Here is an 18,311-nt window from a genome sequence, read left to right on the forward strand (position 1 = left end):
TTTTTTTCATTCACAAAATAAAATAATGAATATCTTCTCCTCCTCTCCCCCCAACATAAGAATATCTTCTCCTCCTCTCCCCCCAACTCAAACTCTCCTTCCTCTCTGTTTCTCATTCTCTCTACTTTCTCTCTCTAAAACATAAGAAGAAGAAGACAAACCCCCCTACCCTACCCTTTGTTTCCCTCATTAAAACCAAGCCCAAAAACAAGAACAAGAAAAATCATTCCAAATACCTTCCAATTTTGTACACAAAGTCATTCACATATATATACACAAACACATACATTTCACATACATACATAAATATATATACATATAGATATAGATATAGAAGTAATTTGTAAATGAGGTGTAAGAATCACCATACCGATCTCAGTAGCAGCGTCGGAGTTTGCGCTTCTTGCCTCCGTGAACGCCTCTTCGTTATCATCGCCGCCCAAATTCAATCTCAATCTCAATCTCAGTCCCAAGAAGATCGCTGGAAATCTGACGCACAACCACCGCCTCTCGCCTTTCCTCGTTCTGTTTCGCCCTACGTCTATTGCAGGAAATCTGACAACACCACCTGGAACCACCACCACGATCAGCTTTTCTATGGTACTCCTCAACTAGGCCCCACCGGAGAACGAGGCATCGTCACCGGAAACAGGAAACTCAAGACTCGCTTACCTCTCTTCGGACGATTCTTCGGATCCAAACCGAAGAACACCGATTCCAACCCTAGCGTTGTTTCAGATTCGAATTCTCGCAATTCGTGCAACATATCATCTTCTTCGCCGTCGTGGATCTCCACCATGCTCTCCAAAAAGGAATCGATTTCCGGATTCGGCCGGAAAATTGGCCGGAATCGAGATCATGGAATGTCGCCTGCGAGGGTTTCGGACTGCGACGGATCGGCCAATTGCGCGTCGCCGAGGAGGGCGGTGAGGCGTGGCGGAGGAGGGAGGCAGAATCAGGGAGGTAAGGTGGCCGGATTGAAGTTCTGTTTGAGTCCGTTGGTGCGAGCGAGCCCCAATCACAATCAGCAGTGGAACCAGAAAGGAATGCCGGCGGCGGAGATGGCGCTGTCCGGTGATATAAGGGTTCCGGTGAAGCCTCACCTGTCAGCTGCGGCGGCGTTCTGCCCGAATAGGTCGAGAAAGATCGCCGATTTCGGGAGAGTCAAGTAAAATGAGGTGACAACCGTTGTTGGCCACCGGTGATACACGGTAGGACGAAAGTACGGTTTTGCCCTTGTTGCCTTTCATGTTTTTCTGCTCTGTATATTTTCTCCCCTTGTTATAAATAAATACATGGGATTAAAAGCAAATATTTATGATTTTTTTTTTTTAAATTTTAATTGCAAAAATGTGATGGTTGTTTCTATTTAAACCCACATTTTTTGTCATAGGCACTGTACTTTGCTATGTACACATTACCAAAATTTAGACCAAGTTTAGGTAAGTCTACATTTTTTATCTTTTTTAGGTCACATCAATTAATATTTCATCTCTACTTTTATACACATCTTTTTATAAAAAGTTAAAAAGTACACTTATTTAGAACATCCCAAACAACCTCTTATTATTTGGATTAGTTTTCAGATTTTTTTTTTTTTTTTTGTAAATTTAAAAATTAATTTGATAAAAATTAACACCCAAAAAAATAAAATTATTTAATCATTAAAAAAAATAAATTTTTATTTTTATTATTTTCATCCAAATAAATTTTGTTTTATTCAAAAAAAAATGTAGATTTATTTTTGCTCTACAACAATAATATTCTAATAGCATCACCAAATGGACAGGAGTGCAGAGGAGGCACTTAGAATATTTTAGACATTTTGTTTAGTCCCATCACAAAATAAAATTTCAATATGATAGCCAACAAGATAGGTATTTTGTCTATTTTGCTTAAGCTAGCTATAAGTGGAGAGTTTTAATCCTCATTAAACTTTTATATTTTGACTATACAATATTTTTAATAAATTCTCTATTCTTTTTTTCATGTTATTTAAATATTATTTTTATTAATTTTAATTTAAAATTACTTTTTATGAACTCTCCACAACTGATTCTCAAAAAATATCAAAAGTAATATATTATAATTTTTAACTAGTCCAAACCACTAGCTACACTTATGGATTCAAATCTATAAAAATTAATAACTAGTTTGATGGAGTTGTAATTTAATGATTTACTTACTATTTTAATTAAGAAATAAAGACAAACAAATTTTAAAAATACATAGGCTCTGTTTGGCAAGAGTTTTTTTAATTATTTTAACTACAAAAGACAAAATAGGCTATTTTAACCACAACAAACAAAAGATCACATCCAACCAATAATCATTACATTATACTCCCACAAAAAAAAGTTAAAAAAAATTAAAAAGTCATTCTCAAATCAAATTTTTTAATCCAGTTAAAAAAATTAAAAAGTTAAAAAGGCAACTCCGTTTTTAAACGGAGGCATAGTGCTATTGGAACATGCACACTGTGTAAAGTGATTACGTAAAATATAGAATATATATATATATATATATATTTTGTTAAGACATAACACCTATTAGCGTTGAAGTTGGTCTAATCTACCACTAATTTGATCATATCTCAACCTTTTCTTTCAACACTTATCCTTGCGGATACCTTCTTCTTTTATGTTGTTGAAAGTCATTCCATCTTCCTTTATGTTGTTGAAAGTCATTCTTAACGTCAAGTTAGAATAAGGGTAACTTTTCTAATTGTAGCTAAGGCAAGAATGCCACAAATTGGGAAAAATGTTTCCCCTTGAAGAATATTGAGAAGTTTCTCGAATATAATTTTTTACGTGATCTTTAGTGGGAAAATTTGGAAAGAAATTTAAAAACAAAAAAGAAAAAGTTGTGTGAAATTAAATGGCATGTACATATATTTTATTCACATTTTACTTATATTTTTCCTTTCTTTTTCCTAATCTTTTCCCAAATTCTCTAATGAAACAAATGCCATTAGCAGTGAGAAATGAGTCCATCTATCTGCCTAGCTTTGATAGATTTAATGAGTTTAATTGAGAAAAAGAAAAAGAAAAGAAATTGAATTTTCATAACTATGCTATTGCTAAACCTTGTAACCATCCCTGTGATATTACTATTTGATATCATAGGATTAATCACATCACTCTATCAAAAACCAAAAAATAAGTTCTCTCTTATCCCATGCTATATATCTTACATCCAAAGGTTCATATAATTCTATTTGTTATTCTATTTATTATTATTAGGGAATTCCAATCTTAATTTCATGATATTTCCAATATCAAACATGATAAAAAAAAAATTTATACTGGTTATCAAACATAGTTTTAGGGTTTTGAAGGGATAGGGGGGTAATGACTTGGGATTTGAAGAGGGGTTGAGTAGGCATTGCGAAATTTTTTGTTTTTGATTTTGTTTTAATGATAATTTTGTTTACACTAATGCTAGGGAAAAAATATGTGCAAAAATATAGTTCTTAGTAATAAAAAAAAAAAAAAGGTTAAAAAAGCATTTTTGCGAAGAGAAAAAAAAAAAAAAACAAAGAAGAAGAAGAAGAAGAAATAATAAAGGCAACCATGTTTAGAGCTTCTAAATTGACTTTATAAATTTTTTACTGCACTTTTTTTACCGTACACAAATTTCTTAAGAAGATATAAATTAAAATGCATAAAATGGATTTTTATCTTTTTTATTTTAACACAAATGGACTTTTATCTAAAATTACATTTTTTATAATACGTACTTGTTAAAAGAAGTGTATCATATGGTTAGGTATTTGTTTTAATTATAATTAAAAATGATTTAATCATAACATTTATAATAGGAGAAATTATAAATCAATAGTGTTTTCACAAAATATTTATAAATTTATAAAAAAAATTATAATTTAATTATTAAAATTAATATAATTTTTCAATAAATATATATGTATTATTAATATGATAAATTGTTAAAAATTATATATATATATATATATATATGTATTGAAGGCCTAATTCCATAGGAATAACTTTTAAGATTAAACTTTATAAGAAATTGAAATTTGAGAGATATTCAGTGACCTAAAATGGAATTATTAGATATGTAAGACTTGTTTTTTTATCAAACTTACATATGTGGACTGACTTGAAATGGACTACAGAGAGAAATCACTTGATGTGATGTAGAAATTACACAGAAACACCCTCAAAGATCAGAGTGGATATTGTTGTGCTTCTCAGGAGCGTGGTGGATGATGCTCCTCGTATACATCACATATTTTTGGAAAGTGCTCGCTTGACAACTAGCATATCCACTTTGATCAAGGGTTGTGGTAGGGCCACGTGTAACTGATGACTATGAGCTAACTTTTTAACTTTTTTAACATGCGTAAATTAGGGCTGAGCGCGAGTCGATTATAATCACGAAACTTTCAATTCATTATCGGTTCGTCAGATTCACGTCAAATTAACAGATTTGAAAAAATCAATTTCTATTTGTCCGCCAATCCAACAGATGTGGACTAAGTGGATTGATGGCTAGATGCAGATCGATTTAGCAATTTAAAATTTTATAAATTTTCAATATAATTCAACTTGTGCACTTTCTTAAAAAATAATAATATTACAATCACTGCATGCCTCATCCAAAGAAAGAAAGTGTGAAATTTTAGAATATTATAATCACTACATGCCTCATTTAAATATTACAATCACAGCATGTCTCATCCAGATAAAGTATTACATAAAATATTACAATCCGTGGTTCTTAAAATATAAAAGTAATTCAAACTAAACAGAGCAGTAGTAGAGATTGTATACCTCTGTATTGTTACATCTATATGTGTTTTTGAAAACAAAAACAAACAACATATATCATCTTATTTATTTATTAGAGTTAGATTTAAAAATAAAAAAATATAGATAAATAATATATTTATTTTTTTCAATTCAAAAAATATATTCAAGTTGAAAACTCTTTTTCAACCGAATATATTCAACATAATAGTTAAATTCTTTTTCAATTGAAAACACAAACAGAATGTAACGCCCCAAATTTCTAGTCCAAATGATAATACAATAATCATGACTCTTTCAAGGAAAACCGAATATAAATCTCCAAACTTACATTACATGATACAATAGTTCTTCATGCAACAATACATTAATCAAACAACAAGTAAATACCCCCCAAGGGTTTACAAGTTTCCAAGGCTAGAGCTTTGTTACACAAAACGGTTATTCAAATCCACATAAACACAGTCCCTGGCGTACACACAGAGTCATAGCAAAATGAGAGCATTGTACTCCCAACACACATACTTCCACGCCCCTAGTTGAGTGAGATCACCACATCTTTTCCTGTACAAAAATCTCGTAAGGTGAGCATAAAACCCAGTAGAAAATTCTTCACAAAGTATATACATTTTGGGGGTGTTTGGGAAGATGGGTTTGAGGCTAAAATAACCTCAAACTAAAAAAAAGCCAAAAAGCTCCTAAACCAACCCTTTTTATTAAAATAAAAATAAAAATAAAAATAAAATAATAATAGCTGCAGTCGTAGGACAGTGTAGGCACAACCTACACTGTTACCTTGTTGAGTTGTTCCATCACTTGGTAAATTACGATTTTGCCCATTTACAACAATTTTGCAAAAATGTGATCTTAGGGACAAATTTGTCATTTTAATTTCAAATATCATTTCAACACATTTTTCAATACAACAACTCAAATAAAAATCCATTCCATATTCCAAAACACAAAAACTAAAATAGCCTACTAAAATAACCAAAATGCCAAAAAGACTCTTTATACAAGTCTCAAGATATGAAATGTATATGCCATGCTATGTCATTTTTGAAGATAAATCACATTTTCATTTTTTGAAAACCATCATGCTCAATGATATCATGCAATTTCAATTGTTCAAAACTTAACAATTTATTTTAAGAGCGGTAAATACAACTCTAGTAATCCCTAGGTCGGTATCTATAAGTAGACTACACAAGTACTACCAAATTGTTATTTTTACCGGTATTAACCGAAAGGCTCGACACACCTATCCACGCGGGTTTTCGGTCTTTTACCCCGAACTCTCAGGCCAACTTATTCAATATCATCTACACCACCTATTAAGACTTACCGACGTATTTACTCCAAAATCATTCCATGAAAACTTGTTTCTCAACATTCTTTTCTCAATACAAGTTTTCAAATCAATTTTCAAAGTTTAATATAATAAAATGAATTGATATGCCAATTTCACAAGATGAATACAAATACTTTTATTCCAATTCATCATCCAAGGAATAACACAATTTCCTTATCTCAAGTATCCTCAACAATTAGTTATTTCAAGACTATTTCAACATTTTGAACAATAATTTTCAAAATGAACAACAATCCTCATATTCCCTGAAATTCATCATTTATATAAATATAAATAAATTTTTTTTCAAACATCCATTTATTTTAACACACAAAATAAATATAACAATATCATTCATGGATTTTCAGTCTCTTTAAAAAAATCTCCAAATTCTAGATTTTCTCACAAAAACTATACAACTCAAATCTTTTGAAATAAAACTTTCCAAAATCATCTTTTCTTTAATCAACGAAGATCAAAACCCATAAAATCATTTTAAAAGAACAAGAGACAAACCCACTTTCAAAATCGCTCAACTTCTAGAATCCACAATCAATTTTTAAAGCTGTTGAAAGATGATTTCGAAAATCATATAGATCTTGCAAATATATATATATATATATATAACTCTAAGAAAATCCTTATCTCAAGTTTTAAAGAAGAAATGAGATGAAACCCCCAAAATCAACGGTGTCGAAACTCGATTTTCATCGCACACAACGAAGCCCTCGAGAAGTTAATCAATTTTGATGAAGAACTTATGGCAGAACTCTAATGGATCTTGAGAAATCAAGGTTTTGATCCAATTTGGTGTAGGGAAATGTAGAGAGAAGGGAGAGGTAAGGGTTTTTAGAGAGAGAGATATACAAAAGTGATCTGAAATATCAGATTCACGAACTGATATAACATGGTCCGATCGAGCATGGAAAGCCCTACTCGAGTGTCAAATACACTTTCTCAGTACTTTTGTAGATAGGTCAAACTTTTGAAACTAAATATTCTCCGCTCGAGCGCAAAAACGACCGCTTGAGCGGACAAGCAATTTCAAATGCATTTTGCATTTTTGCTTCGGAGACGCTGCCCCTCAACCCTACCAGGGCGTTGCCCTAAGACCCGCCAACCGGCGAGCTAACCGAGCAGCTCGATCCCCGCCAGGGCGCTGCCTTTGGACCTGCCAAGGGGCGCTGCCCCCCTAGACCCCTACGAGTTGACCGAGCAGCTTGATCCCCGACATGCTCAGCGAAGTGGCAAAACTGGGATCGCTACACAGAATATCTAAACAAATTAAAAACATAAAATTTTACAAATTATTAAGGGGTGCTCGCAGTTTGGCGATTTGGTTGCGACCAAAGAAACCTTAAATCCGTCATCCGTCCAAAACTAGGCGGATTAGAAAAAATCAATTTGCAACCGTCCGTTCATTATCACGCATCCATCCAAAATGCGACAGATTAGTTCGGTTGATTGGTTTTGATGGATCAATATATCCGCTGTTCATCCCTAGTGTCAACAAAAATCTTTGTGAAATTTGTGAAAAGAATCTTTGTTAAAAAAAAACCATATAGTACTATTTATGTAATACACTCCGCTATTGAAACATTAACATATGCTGATGATTATCGTTAGGTAAATCAAGGTCTTATTCGTAAAAAATTTAATATGTAATTGATTAGAATATTATGTAGCTAATATGTTCTAAAATTATTTAATAATATAAAAAATTATTAAATATTTTAAAATGTTCCATCACATAGTATTCAAAGACAATAAAAAAGCATAACATAAATGTCATTTATTTAAAAAAACGCTAGACACAAATTTTTTTTTTATATAAATGTGAATCTCATATAGTGGTTTCGTTTGAAAATAAATTATTTTTAATTGATTATTTTAATTTTTTTTGTGGAAAAATATATATAATATTAAAAATATAATATGATTAGATGTTTTATCCTTTTAAGTATTTTAGTTAAAAGAAAAAAATTCACCCGAGCATATATCTCATACTCATGCAAAATTATATAATATTTTTAATAATTTTTTTGGGATTTTAGTACTGCACTTATTTACGTAACAAGTAAAGTCTCGTTTGGGAATAGATTAATTTAGTAATTTTTTAGTTATTTAGTTAAAATATGAGTTAAAAAAATTAATATTTTTGGGATGATTTTTTAATATTTTACGAAAAAATGTAAAAAAAATAATTTTTTTTTTTTAAACTTTTTAATATAATTTTTTACGAAAAAATGTGTACTTATTTTTGCCTTTTAGTATGAGTCAACATTTTGGGCAATAGTGGTGAAAAAACAACACAAAAAAGGCATTGAGGGAGGGTGGAGATTGGGTCCTACCCACTGAATTGTAGTGCGCTCTCTCAGTTGAAAAAGTCTATGTGTGCACTGTTTAAGGGTGCACGTTATATTCATCATATTATACATTGAAATAATTTTATTATAAACTTTTTTAAAATTAATTAAAAAATGTATAATTTTATCATAAAAAATGTCATAATTAAGTAACAATTTAATTTTAAACATTTTGTTATATTAATTTATAGTGAAATTATATATTTTATAATTAATATTATAAAATTTTATAATAAAATTATATCAATTTATAATAAGATGCATATGAAGTGTGTATAAGGGTTCATACCTTTTTCATCTCTTTATACTGGGTCAACATTGAGTGGTGTGTACGGTGGATGACCATGTTTAAAATTAACTACGCTATAATCCTTTAATCATGAAAACTATACAATTACATATTTTTGAGGTATTTGAAAATGTAAGAGAGGTTCAAGAAAAGAGTTGGAAAATTTGAAAATTTTTGAAGATTCTTGAAGAACAACTTTGAATTCTTTAGAAGATGATGAAAGGCTTAGATTCTTCAATAGTCTCAACTCAAGAACACAAGAGTAAAGGAGATGATGGAGATAAGAGATTAGATGAAGAAGAAGGCAAAATGGCTAGAGAGAGAATAATGACAATACTCTCCCATGGATCTCCCACTTTCACTCTTAAGGTTGATAATGGAGAAGGAAAACGTAATATATTTTTATAATTAAGAAGATTAAAATATACTAGTTCATAAATAAAAAATAATATTTATTAATAGTTGAAGAAATCTCAATATAAATAACCCTTTATTTTATGACATATATATTGTTTTCTTTTGAAAGTCAACATAAAAATTGTAGGTCCTTGATGCAGGTTGAGTTTAGAGGAGATGCTACAGTGTATATTGTAAAAAAAAATGTGTATTATATGCATATTATAGCTTGTTCATAAAATGTCATAATTTTTTCATCATAAAAGTCATAATTTTTTTTTATTATAAAATATCATTATAAAAATCATAAAGTGTCATAATAAAAATTATAAAGTGTCGTAATATTATTATTCCTAATTTTAGAATGCACGCCATAAATTTACTATTTATAATTTTGCCATAAAATATAATAAAACACATCACAGAAAATCATAACTGTCATCACAAAAATTATAACTTTCTTGCAATGTGAATCCTTTTAAGGGATGCACCTGTAGATTTTTTTCGAATATAAATATTTTGTTTTTATTATTTCAGTAATTAGAGCTATTATTTAGAATTAAAATCTCTGATTTTTCATTAATTAAATTTCTTATTTCGTTTATTTTGCTGCCCAATAAGTATTAGGATTATTTATTTTACAATAAATTCTTTTGTTAATTTTTTTAAATTATTTTAATTCTAATTATTTTAGGAATTCTCTTCTATTATAAATAATGGTGGTAAGTCTAACCGCTCTTCAACTTTTGATTAATAATATACAATTTTTTTGAAAATTTTCATTTTTTTCCTTCTATAATTCAAGTATTCTTCAAATTCATTAAATTGTAAAACAATTATAAATTTTTTTTTTTTTTTTTGCTATGCAATTCTGCTATTGTTTACTTTTTTATGCTTCATCAATCTTAATATTTCAACTAATAAAATACAAACTAAAACACTAATACTGTGTTTGGTTAAGAGATTTGCTGAGGAACTTAGAAAAAGAAAATAAAAAATATAAGTAAAATGTGAATAAAATATACTTATACTTCACTTAATTTCATATATCTTTTTTTTTATTATCAAATTTTTCTAAAAATCTCTCAATTAAACACAGTATACATAAATTTGCCCTAAACCATGCAATAATTTTCCAACCGAAGTGTGCGTCTTAATTGGGGTGGAGTTAAGATGAGAGTGATGACTAGCCATGCAATAGCGTTGCAGAATTAAAATACTCTCTCTGACTCTAGACTTATTTATTTATTTATTTTTAAAAGTTTTGGTGGAACCAATCAGGCCGAACATTTTGTGTGACCCTATCAAAAATTTGTCCTTCTTCAGATCTTTTAATGGACGGTCCGAAAAGTAGGGTCGCGGACAATCCAGCGATGCTGCTTCGAGGAAAAAATTGACAAATAATGGTCGTTATAAATAACCACTATGTTTTACAAGTTTGTAACATAATTGTAAATCTCGTACCGTATTTGATACGTATTATATTAGAAAGAAAAAGAAATACAAAAAGATCAATATCTTTTTGGTTAATTTCTTGATGAGTTCCGACAAATTTTAATAGAATTGAATGTGTGGGTGTTGATTTTTGACCACACAATTAAACAGAAAACTCAATTTAAGAGTACCGGCAGAATAGATTAAACCCATCAACCTCCCGGGACGATCTGACGATCAAGTTAGTAAATCTAAATCTTATCTTTCACAGATATCAAAATAGTACTTAAAACTCTCAAGTAAAAGCATCTAAAATAAAACATATCTTAGACTCATGGGTGCCTGACTTTTATAATGGTCAGTGTCTAATTTTCCCTAAAAGTCTCATTTCATGGGACTCTATCCTTTACAAGGATAGCATTTATCACAATCCAAATAGATAGTTTTATATCATTTAGGACTCTAGTGCTCTATCCATATATCTCGGATTTCGGTATTATCGCACCATATCTCGGTACCATGGTCTGCCCATGTGGCACTTCAGTTAACAATCTAGTCCACGTGAACTATCCAAAATATATGTCCCCACAGAATGGTAGGCAAGAAAAGAGAATTTTTAAATATTTTGTTTTGTTATATATATTATATCAAATATATTATATAATATGCATTGTTTCCATAAGAAAATAAAGCAATATAATTTTTTATGGTTATGGTTAAATTATATGCTTAAATATTAATATGCTCAAATTATTTGCTACTAGAAAATTTAATACATATATATGGCCTGGTTTGGTTGGAGGTTATTTGGCTAAAATAGTCAATAAAGACAAAATAGGTTAAAATTGTTAATAAGACAAAATATTACATTAAACCCATAATCATTTCATTTTTTCATTTACAATCATCAAATCAATTAAAAAAAATTAACTATCATTCCAAACATAATTTTTTAGTCAAGTTAAAATAATCAAAAATCTAAATAGCCAACTAAAATAGCTTATTTCGAAACGGGTCATAATATTTTTGTGATAAATCCAAAATGATACTAGGAAACGTATTGATATTAATAGGTACGTAACTAATTGAAAAAACGATGCTTTGTCTAATACTGGATTAAAAATTATGGTTTGACGTGCTGTTTTTTTGATTTGTTAGAGCATCTTCATTTCAACTTTCAAAAAATTATATGTGAAATTATTTTGAAGGTTTGAAGTGTCAAATTGACATATATATAACTTTGGGATGGATTTATCTTATTTTTAGATATCAATATAAGAGAATTTGATGGGCCTCTAGGGTTCATCATAGGTCACGTTTTGATGGCCCAAATCATTTATTTTGTAGGGTTCTCAATGTATATTATTCATAAAAAAAATTAATTTGATCTACTAATTATAACTTTTTCATTTTATCACATTTGTTTCTAAAAATAGATGATAAATATATTTTTAAAACAAACCATCCATTGTTTTAGAGACAAATACTATAAAATGAAATGTTACAATTATCGGATTGACCTCCGTTTGGTTTGAGTTTTGAAAATCAAGCTTGAAAGATAATTTTTGAAAAGAGTTTGCAAAATTTAAAAACTTATTTACTTATTTTGAAAATAGCTTTGAGATGATTTGTAATTTTTTTGGGGCCAAGCTTGTCTCTAGTCCACACTAGATGGTGCAGTTGGGCCTGTGTGGTTCATCATGGGTCCTATTTCGATAATTCAAACCGTTGGATGTGAAGAGCTTGTCAAGTACTTTATCCCTTAAAAATCACGTTGATCGGATCATATTTTTGTCAATAATTTATTTAGAAAATTATAGTTACCGTTGATAGAAATTTGATCCGATCACGTATCTATCAATATCCGATCAACATGATTTTTTACAAGGATAAAGTATTTGACGAGTTCTACACATTGAATGGTTCGGATTATCGAAACAGGACCCGTGGTAGGCCCTACGGTCCCATGAGCACGCTCTAGTCTGATCCCAGATTAGAGAGAACCTTGGCCCCCCTTTTTTATTTTATTTTATTTTATTTTTTTTTATAGTTGAACAGATGAGTGTAAGAGAAAATTGATTGATTGATGTATAAAATATGAAAGAATAAAAGAGGAGAGAGGAGAAGAAAAAAGTGATTGATTGATATGTAAAAAAAAAAAAAAGAGAATGAGAGAGGAAAGAAAAAATAATTTTAAAACAATTTTTCTCTCATTATAAACCAAACTTGTTTTTGGATTTCTCAATCCCAAAGTTGATTTAAAAAATTAAAAACAAAAAATTTTCATGAATGATATACATTTATGGTCTTACAAAATGAATGATTCAGATTATCGAAATGAGCTCCATGAACCTCTCAAGAGAAGCCTAAAAAGAGAGAAGTGCCAAAGACCCATATTTTTAGACTCAAAGTGATAAGCAAGTTGGGGCTTATATGATTGGATAAAAGTTGACACATATGATATTGTATCATTGTGGATTAAATTGTGAAAACTTTTTATGGGTATCAAACATGAAAAAAAAAAAAAAAAACCTACTCAATATGTTAAATTTATTATTATTTTTTATTTAAATTTTTTTTAACACTCTCATAAGTCCTTACTATTAAAATAATAAAAATCAAATAATTGTGCATATTCTTTTTCCTATGTCAAAATTGACATTGTTTAAGATAAACCGAATGCCATCTCACTTTGGAGGCTCGGGTGGAGCACAAGTGTATGCCAAATGTACTGGTCAAAAATGCCACTTAAGAACTGGCAACTCGGGTGAAGATGCTCTTAATCAGTGATTTTTTTAAAATCACAAATTAATGTATAAGATAAAAAATAATTATAAATAAGTGGAGTGTAATTTTTTGGAAAAATTACAAACTAGTTTATTTTTTTAAAAAAATAATTTTTGGTTAGTGATAAATTTTATGAATATTAATAATTAAAGATAGATTTTTTCATGAATTTGTAATTATTTTGTAAAAAAGACATTGAATGGTACTCTCTCTCTCTCTCTCTCTCTCTCTCTCTCTCTCTCTCTCTCTCTCTCTCTCTCTCTCTCTCTCTCTCTCTCTCTCTCTCTCTCTCTCTCTCTCTCTCTCTCTCTCTCTCTCTCTCTCTCTCTCTCTCTCTCTCTCGTAAAGAAATCACAATAAAAATTATACTCCTCATCTTTTAATAAAAAAATTTCCCATTATTAAAAAAAAAAAACCCTTTCTTTCTTGTTACATCAAGAAAAATTATCTTAGGTCTAGCAAACACTATTGTGGTTAGCCAAGGTGCCATATGGGTGGTCTTGGATTGCCGAGATATGATGTGATCATATCGGAGTCCAAAATATTCGGATAAAGGACAAGAGTTTTAGATAAGAGTTTGTTCTAATCTGTTATACAGGAAGGCAACCCAAGAGGGAGGGGAAGGAATTAGGTTATTAAAAAATTTGGCCAAAAAATAAATTTCAAATGACTAAGTGGTTAAATGCAGCAGACAATCAATGAATACGTAGAAAATAAAAGGAAAGGAAAGAGGAGTTCAACACAAGGATTTATAGTAGTTCGGCTCACCAGCCTACGTCCACTCCTCAAGAGACCTCCTTGAAAATTTCTTCACTATGAATCAATGCACCCCCAAGCTTCACCTATCTTGTGGATTTTACAAAGGACTTACTTCAATCTATTGAGGACCTTTCAACTAAATGCCTTTATTTACAAGTGTTTCACTCAGAAAATAAGGAATAATAATAAGAGGTATAACTGTCATCTTTTACAAATATTCTCACTCAAAAGATGGATATGAAACTGTAAGCTCACAAGTAATTAAAGACTCATTTAGATATGAAAGTGAAGGTATAATGGAGTATATTAAATGCTCTTTGAATGTTCTTGATTACTCTTAAATACTCTAGGTTTATTGTATTAAAGAAGTGTGTAAGATCGAACGAGAAGAGCTTCATTTTTATAGCATTAATGGCTTCTAGCTATTGGAGAGAGGAGATTTGAATCTTCTAACCATTAGAGCAGATCATGGAGGATATCTTCTAGTTGTGTTTGATCAGAGTAAGGTGAATGCAGACTGTAGGCTGGTCTTGGAAAGAGAAGGTTCATTAAATGCACAAGCTTTTATTTAATGCTCAATCTCATAAGTCAACTTCATGGTAGAAGATATGGTGCCAAAAGATCTATTCAGGAGTCAGAAAAGATGACATACTCTGCACATAAATCTAAAAAAGTGACTGAGAAAAGGGCTGTGTCAGTCTAGATATGATTTGATAGCTGGATTTTTGAAACCTAGATTTTACGGGTGTCGACCCTTGTAAATTGGGTGTCGACCCTTTGCTCTTTTCTCTTCTCTGAGTTGAGTTTCAGGTGTTCCTGGTGTCGACCCTTATCATTCTTGGAGTCGACCTTTACTGCTGGATTGCATTCTGAAATTTAGTGTCGACCCTTCTTCATTCTTGGTGTCTATCCTTGCTATTAGATTGTATTATGAAATTTAGTATCGACCCCTTATTGTTCTTGGTGTCGACCCTTACTTCTGGAATACGTAGACATTTTGAGCTTCACTCTGGTGTTGACCCTTGCTATGTTGGTGTCGACCCTTAGACCTGTTTCAAGCATAAATAGAATTTTATATACAAGTGCTAATCTCATGTTTTGAGGGTTTAAAAACCATTGAAAAACAACACTCTAGAAACATAAATCTTCTAGAACCATTGAAGCACAATTTGTATACTATTATTTTGAAAACTTTGAATAATAAAATGAATTCTAAATATTTGTCAATAATCAAAATCAATAAGAATTTAAAGTTGAATAACCTTAAGGCTAACATAATCTAAATAGAAGGAGTCTAATATTCTTGTAAGGGACAGAATCCTATGAAGGAAGACTTCTAGGAAAAAGTGGGCACTGTCATTATAAAAGGAAGGTATCCTCGTAGGTCTAAGGTATGTTTTACTTTGTGAGCTTTGATATTAAGTTGTTATCTTTGAGAAATAATTTGATTGATTTGATTATTGGAATGCCCGGATGGACAAGCCATTGATGTTCGTTATCTTCTTGTGAGTAGGTGTTGGGCTTCTCTATCCTACTGTGTGCTCTTAGACTTTGTTTCTTGAATCTTGGCAATGAGATTGAATTGGTTGTGAGATCAGATTTCAACACGCACAACTATATCTGATTTGTTCTTTCCATAACAAAATGACATATATTTATTTACTTTTATTCTTCTAAAAAATCAAAAAATCAATCAAAATTTTAATTAATAGAAAAGCAGAAGGTTTCTCAACTTTCTAATCACATCAATTTTTATTTATTTTTATTTTTTTTAAAGGTTCTACAAATAAATAAAATTGCAATTAGGGTGGGGTTGTTAGGGTTGATTTTTTGGTTTTTTTAGAAAAAAAATGATCCATTCATACAATTTTTTTCCCACAAATGATGTAGCAAGTAAAATTCGAAAAGTTGATTCACACTCAAATATTCTCTCAAAATTCTCCTTACATGTATTTTGTCTTGCCACAATCTCATTAGGGGGATTGTGAGGGGAAGAAATTGTGTAGATGTACCACTTCTACCTTTAAAAGTTACAAAAATCAAGCGTTTGGAAAGTTGTTTAAAAGTTTTTTTTTAAATAGTAAAAAAGTTGATGTACATTTAACTTATAACAAATAATTTGATAACTTTTAAATTTTTTTTTAATTTTTAATAAAAATTACTTATTTTCACCTAAGCTCAGATACTCACCAAAAAAACAAAAAAAACAAAAACAAAAACAAAACATTACTAAAATGTCAACCCCAAGAAGCCTTCAATGTTTGCCTACTTCAATTTGAAATATTGAGCTGACATTGGTTGATGTGAGCAAAAGTCTCTGCTTGACCCAAATACAATAGTCGAAATGGGTTCTCTATCCATGCTACCATATTGCTCATAATAGGCAATTTCTAAATGGATAATGCTAGAGACACCAAATTTTCTACCAAACAAATGACTAAATGTTTTACATGGGTGTGAGGACCCCACACCCATGTGAGACATTTGGTCATTTATTTAGTAAAAAATTTAGGACCTCTAGCATTTTTCTTTCTAAATACACTTTAAAATTTAGTTAAACATTCATTTCTTTGAACACTTCAACCTAACTCCCATACTTTAAAGCCATCTCATTTCATTGAACACTCCAACCTAACTCCCATACTTTAAAGCCTACCTTCACTCCAGCCACCAAACAACAGTTATAATTTTTTTTTTTGTTTTTGTTTTTATTAAATAATTTTTCATAAAATAATAAAATTGTCCCTCTTAGAAGATGAAAGAAGAAAAGTGTAAGGTTTGAGGAAGGGGCTGATAAAACAGTTAATACAAAGTGTGTAAACAACTGTATTTTAATTTTGCTTAATTAAAAAGGAAAAATGGTGTATTTAATTAAAAGGAGAATGAGAATAAAAAATTAAAAAAAAAATCCATATTGATTTTGTACTTTTTTTTTTTTTAAGGAATAATTGTTTTGTACTGTGTTTCTACTCCTATTTTGGAGTCAGTTATTATTATTTGGTTCAGTTAAAAAAACAAAAAAAAAAAAAAGAAAAAAACTGTGGTTGCAAAGAAGACATTATTAATATTCATTTCTCGAGTAACAAAAATGAAAACCCACAATTACGTGGTGGACAAGGACAAATCAACTGTGAAAGCAATTGTTAACTAGTGCCATCAGGATATTGGTTTGCATAGATATTGAAGAAAAATGTTAGAAATAAATCATTAAAAAAAGAAGATAAAAAGTGTTTTGAATCAACAAAAATAATTTAAAATTAATAAAAAGTATACTGATCATGTTTGATTTGGTTTTAAAAAAAATTGTTTCAACATTTTTTCTAAAAATTAAAAATTAATTTAGTGAAAGAAATAAAAAAAAGTAAAACACTTATTATTTTAATATAATTTTATCTTTTAGGAGGTCATAATAAAAATTTTAAATTATCCTTTTGATATTTATTTTTATCAAATTAATTTCTATTTTTTTTTAAAAAAAAATTTGACCACTATACTCTTCGTCTTTATTTTTTTTCTTCTGTTCAAGGACACTCTTAATGAAGGTCTTTTGGACAATTTTTACACTAATCAACATTGGGGTAATTAAACATGGTTTTTGGTGCTCAAAATTTATAAGAAAATTTGGGGGTTCAAAAAATTGTAATCTATATCTTGACTAATAAAAGAAATAAAACCATTGCAAGAAATAATTATTCAACTCATTTGATTCATTTTAGTGGTAGCCTGTACCCATCATGGTACTTCTTGTAAAAGAAGAAAGGGGTGCATGGGAAAGCTTATAATTACAACTCTTTTTCCCTTTTTTTTTTTTTTTTTTTTTTTTTTTTTTACGCCCATCGCATGCATTATTGCATTGTAGTTCTTGTATTTCGGTAGACTTATATGTATAAAAATTATTCATAAAAAATAAATTTGATCTAAGATTCATCATCAATTCTTAGAGTGAGTGAACCCCAACACTATCTCATCCAACCGTCGGAGCAGGGGGGATATACCCTTACCAGCCACCATTTGAGAATCTCAGGCCTGCAAATCATTTTCTTTATTCTTGGCATTTGTCCTTTGCCTCTTTCCGGCTTACCAAAATAGTATTTTCTGATGGGACCTCATTGGGCTTTACTCGTACTCCAGATGAGGCCTCATTGGGGTTAGACCCT

At 30.1% G+C, this 18,311-nt stretch overlaps 1 protein-coding gene across 1 annotated transcript; it reads left to right on the forward strand.

Moving 5' to 3' along the window:
- Positions 1–347: 347 nt before the first annotated feature.
- LOC145791550 (uncharacterized) lies at positions 348–1,172 on the forward strand. Its single transcript, XM_082871910.1, has one exon. It carries the CDS (start codon positions 348–350, stop codon positions 1,170–1,172), a length of 825 nt encoding a protein of 274 aa, XP_082728036.1.
- The last annotated feature ends 17,139 nt before the right edge of the window (positions 1,173–18,311 follow it).

Source organism: Camellia sinensis, chromosome 5, assembly GCF_055761805.1.
Source record: "Camellia sinensis isolate YWXY chromosome 5, ASM5576180v1, whole genome shotgun sequence".
Taxonomy (NCBI): domain Eukaryota; kingdom Viridiplantae; phylum Streptophyta; class Magnoliopsida; order Ericales; family Theaceae; genus Camellia; species Camellia sinensis.

Bases quoted from the DNA above. Each gene is read 5' to 3' on its own strand.
- LOC145791550 (XM_082871910.1), top strand. From the start codon at position 348: ATGAGGTGTAAGAATCACCATACCGATCTCAGTAGCAGCGTCGGAGTT.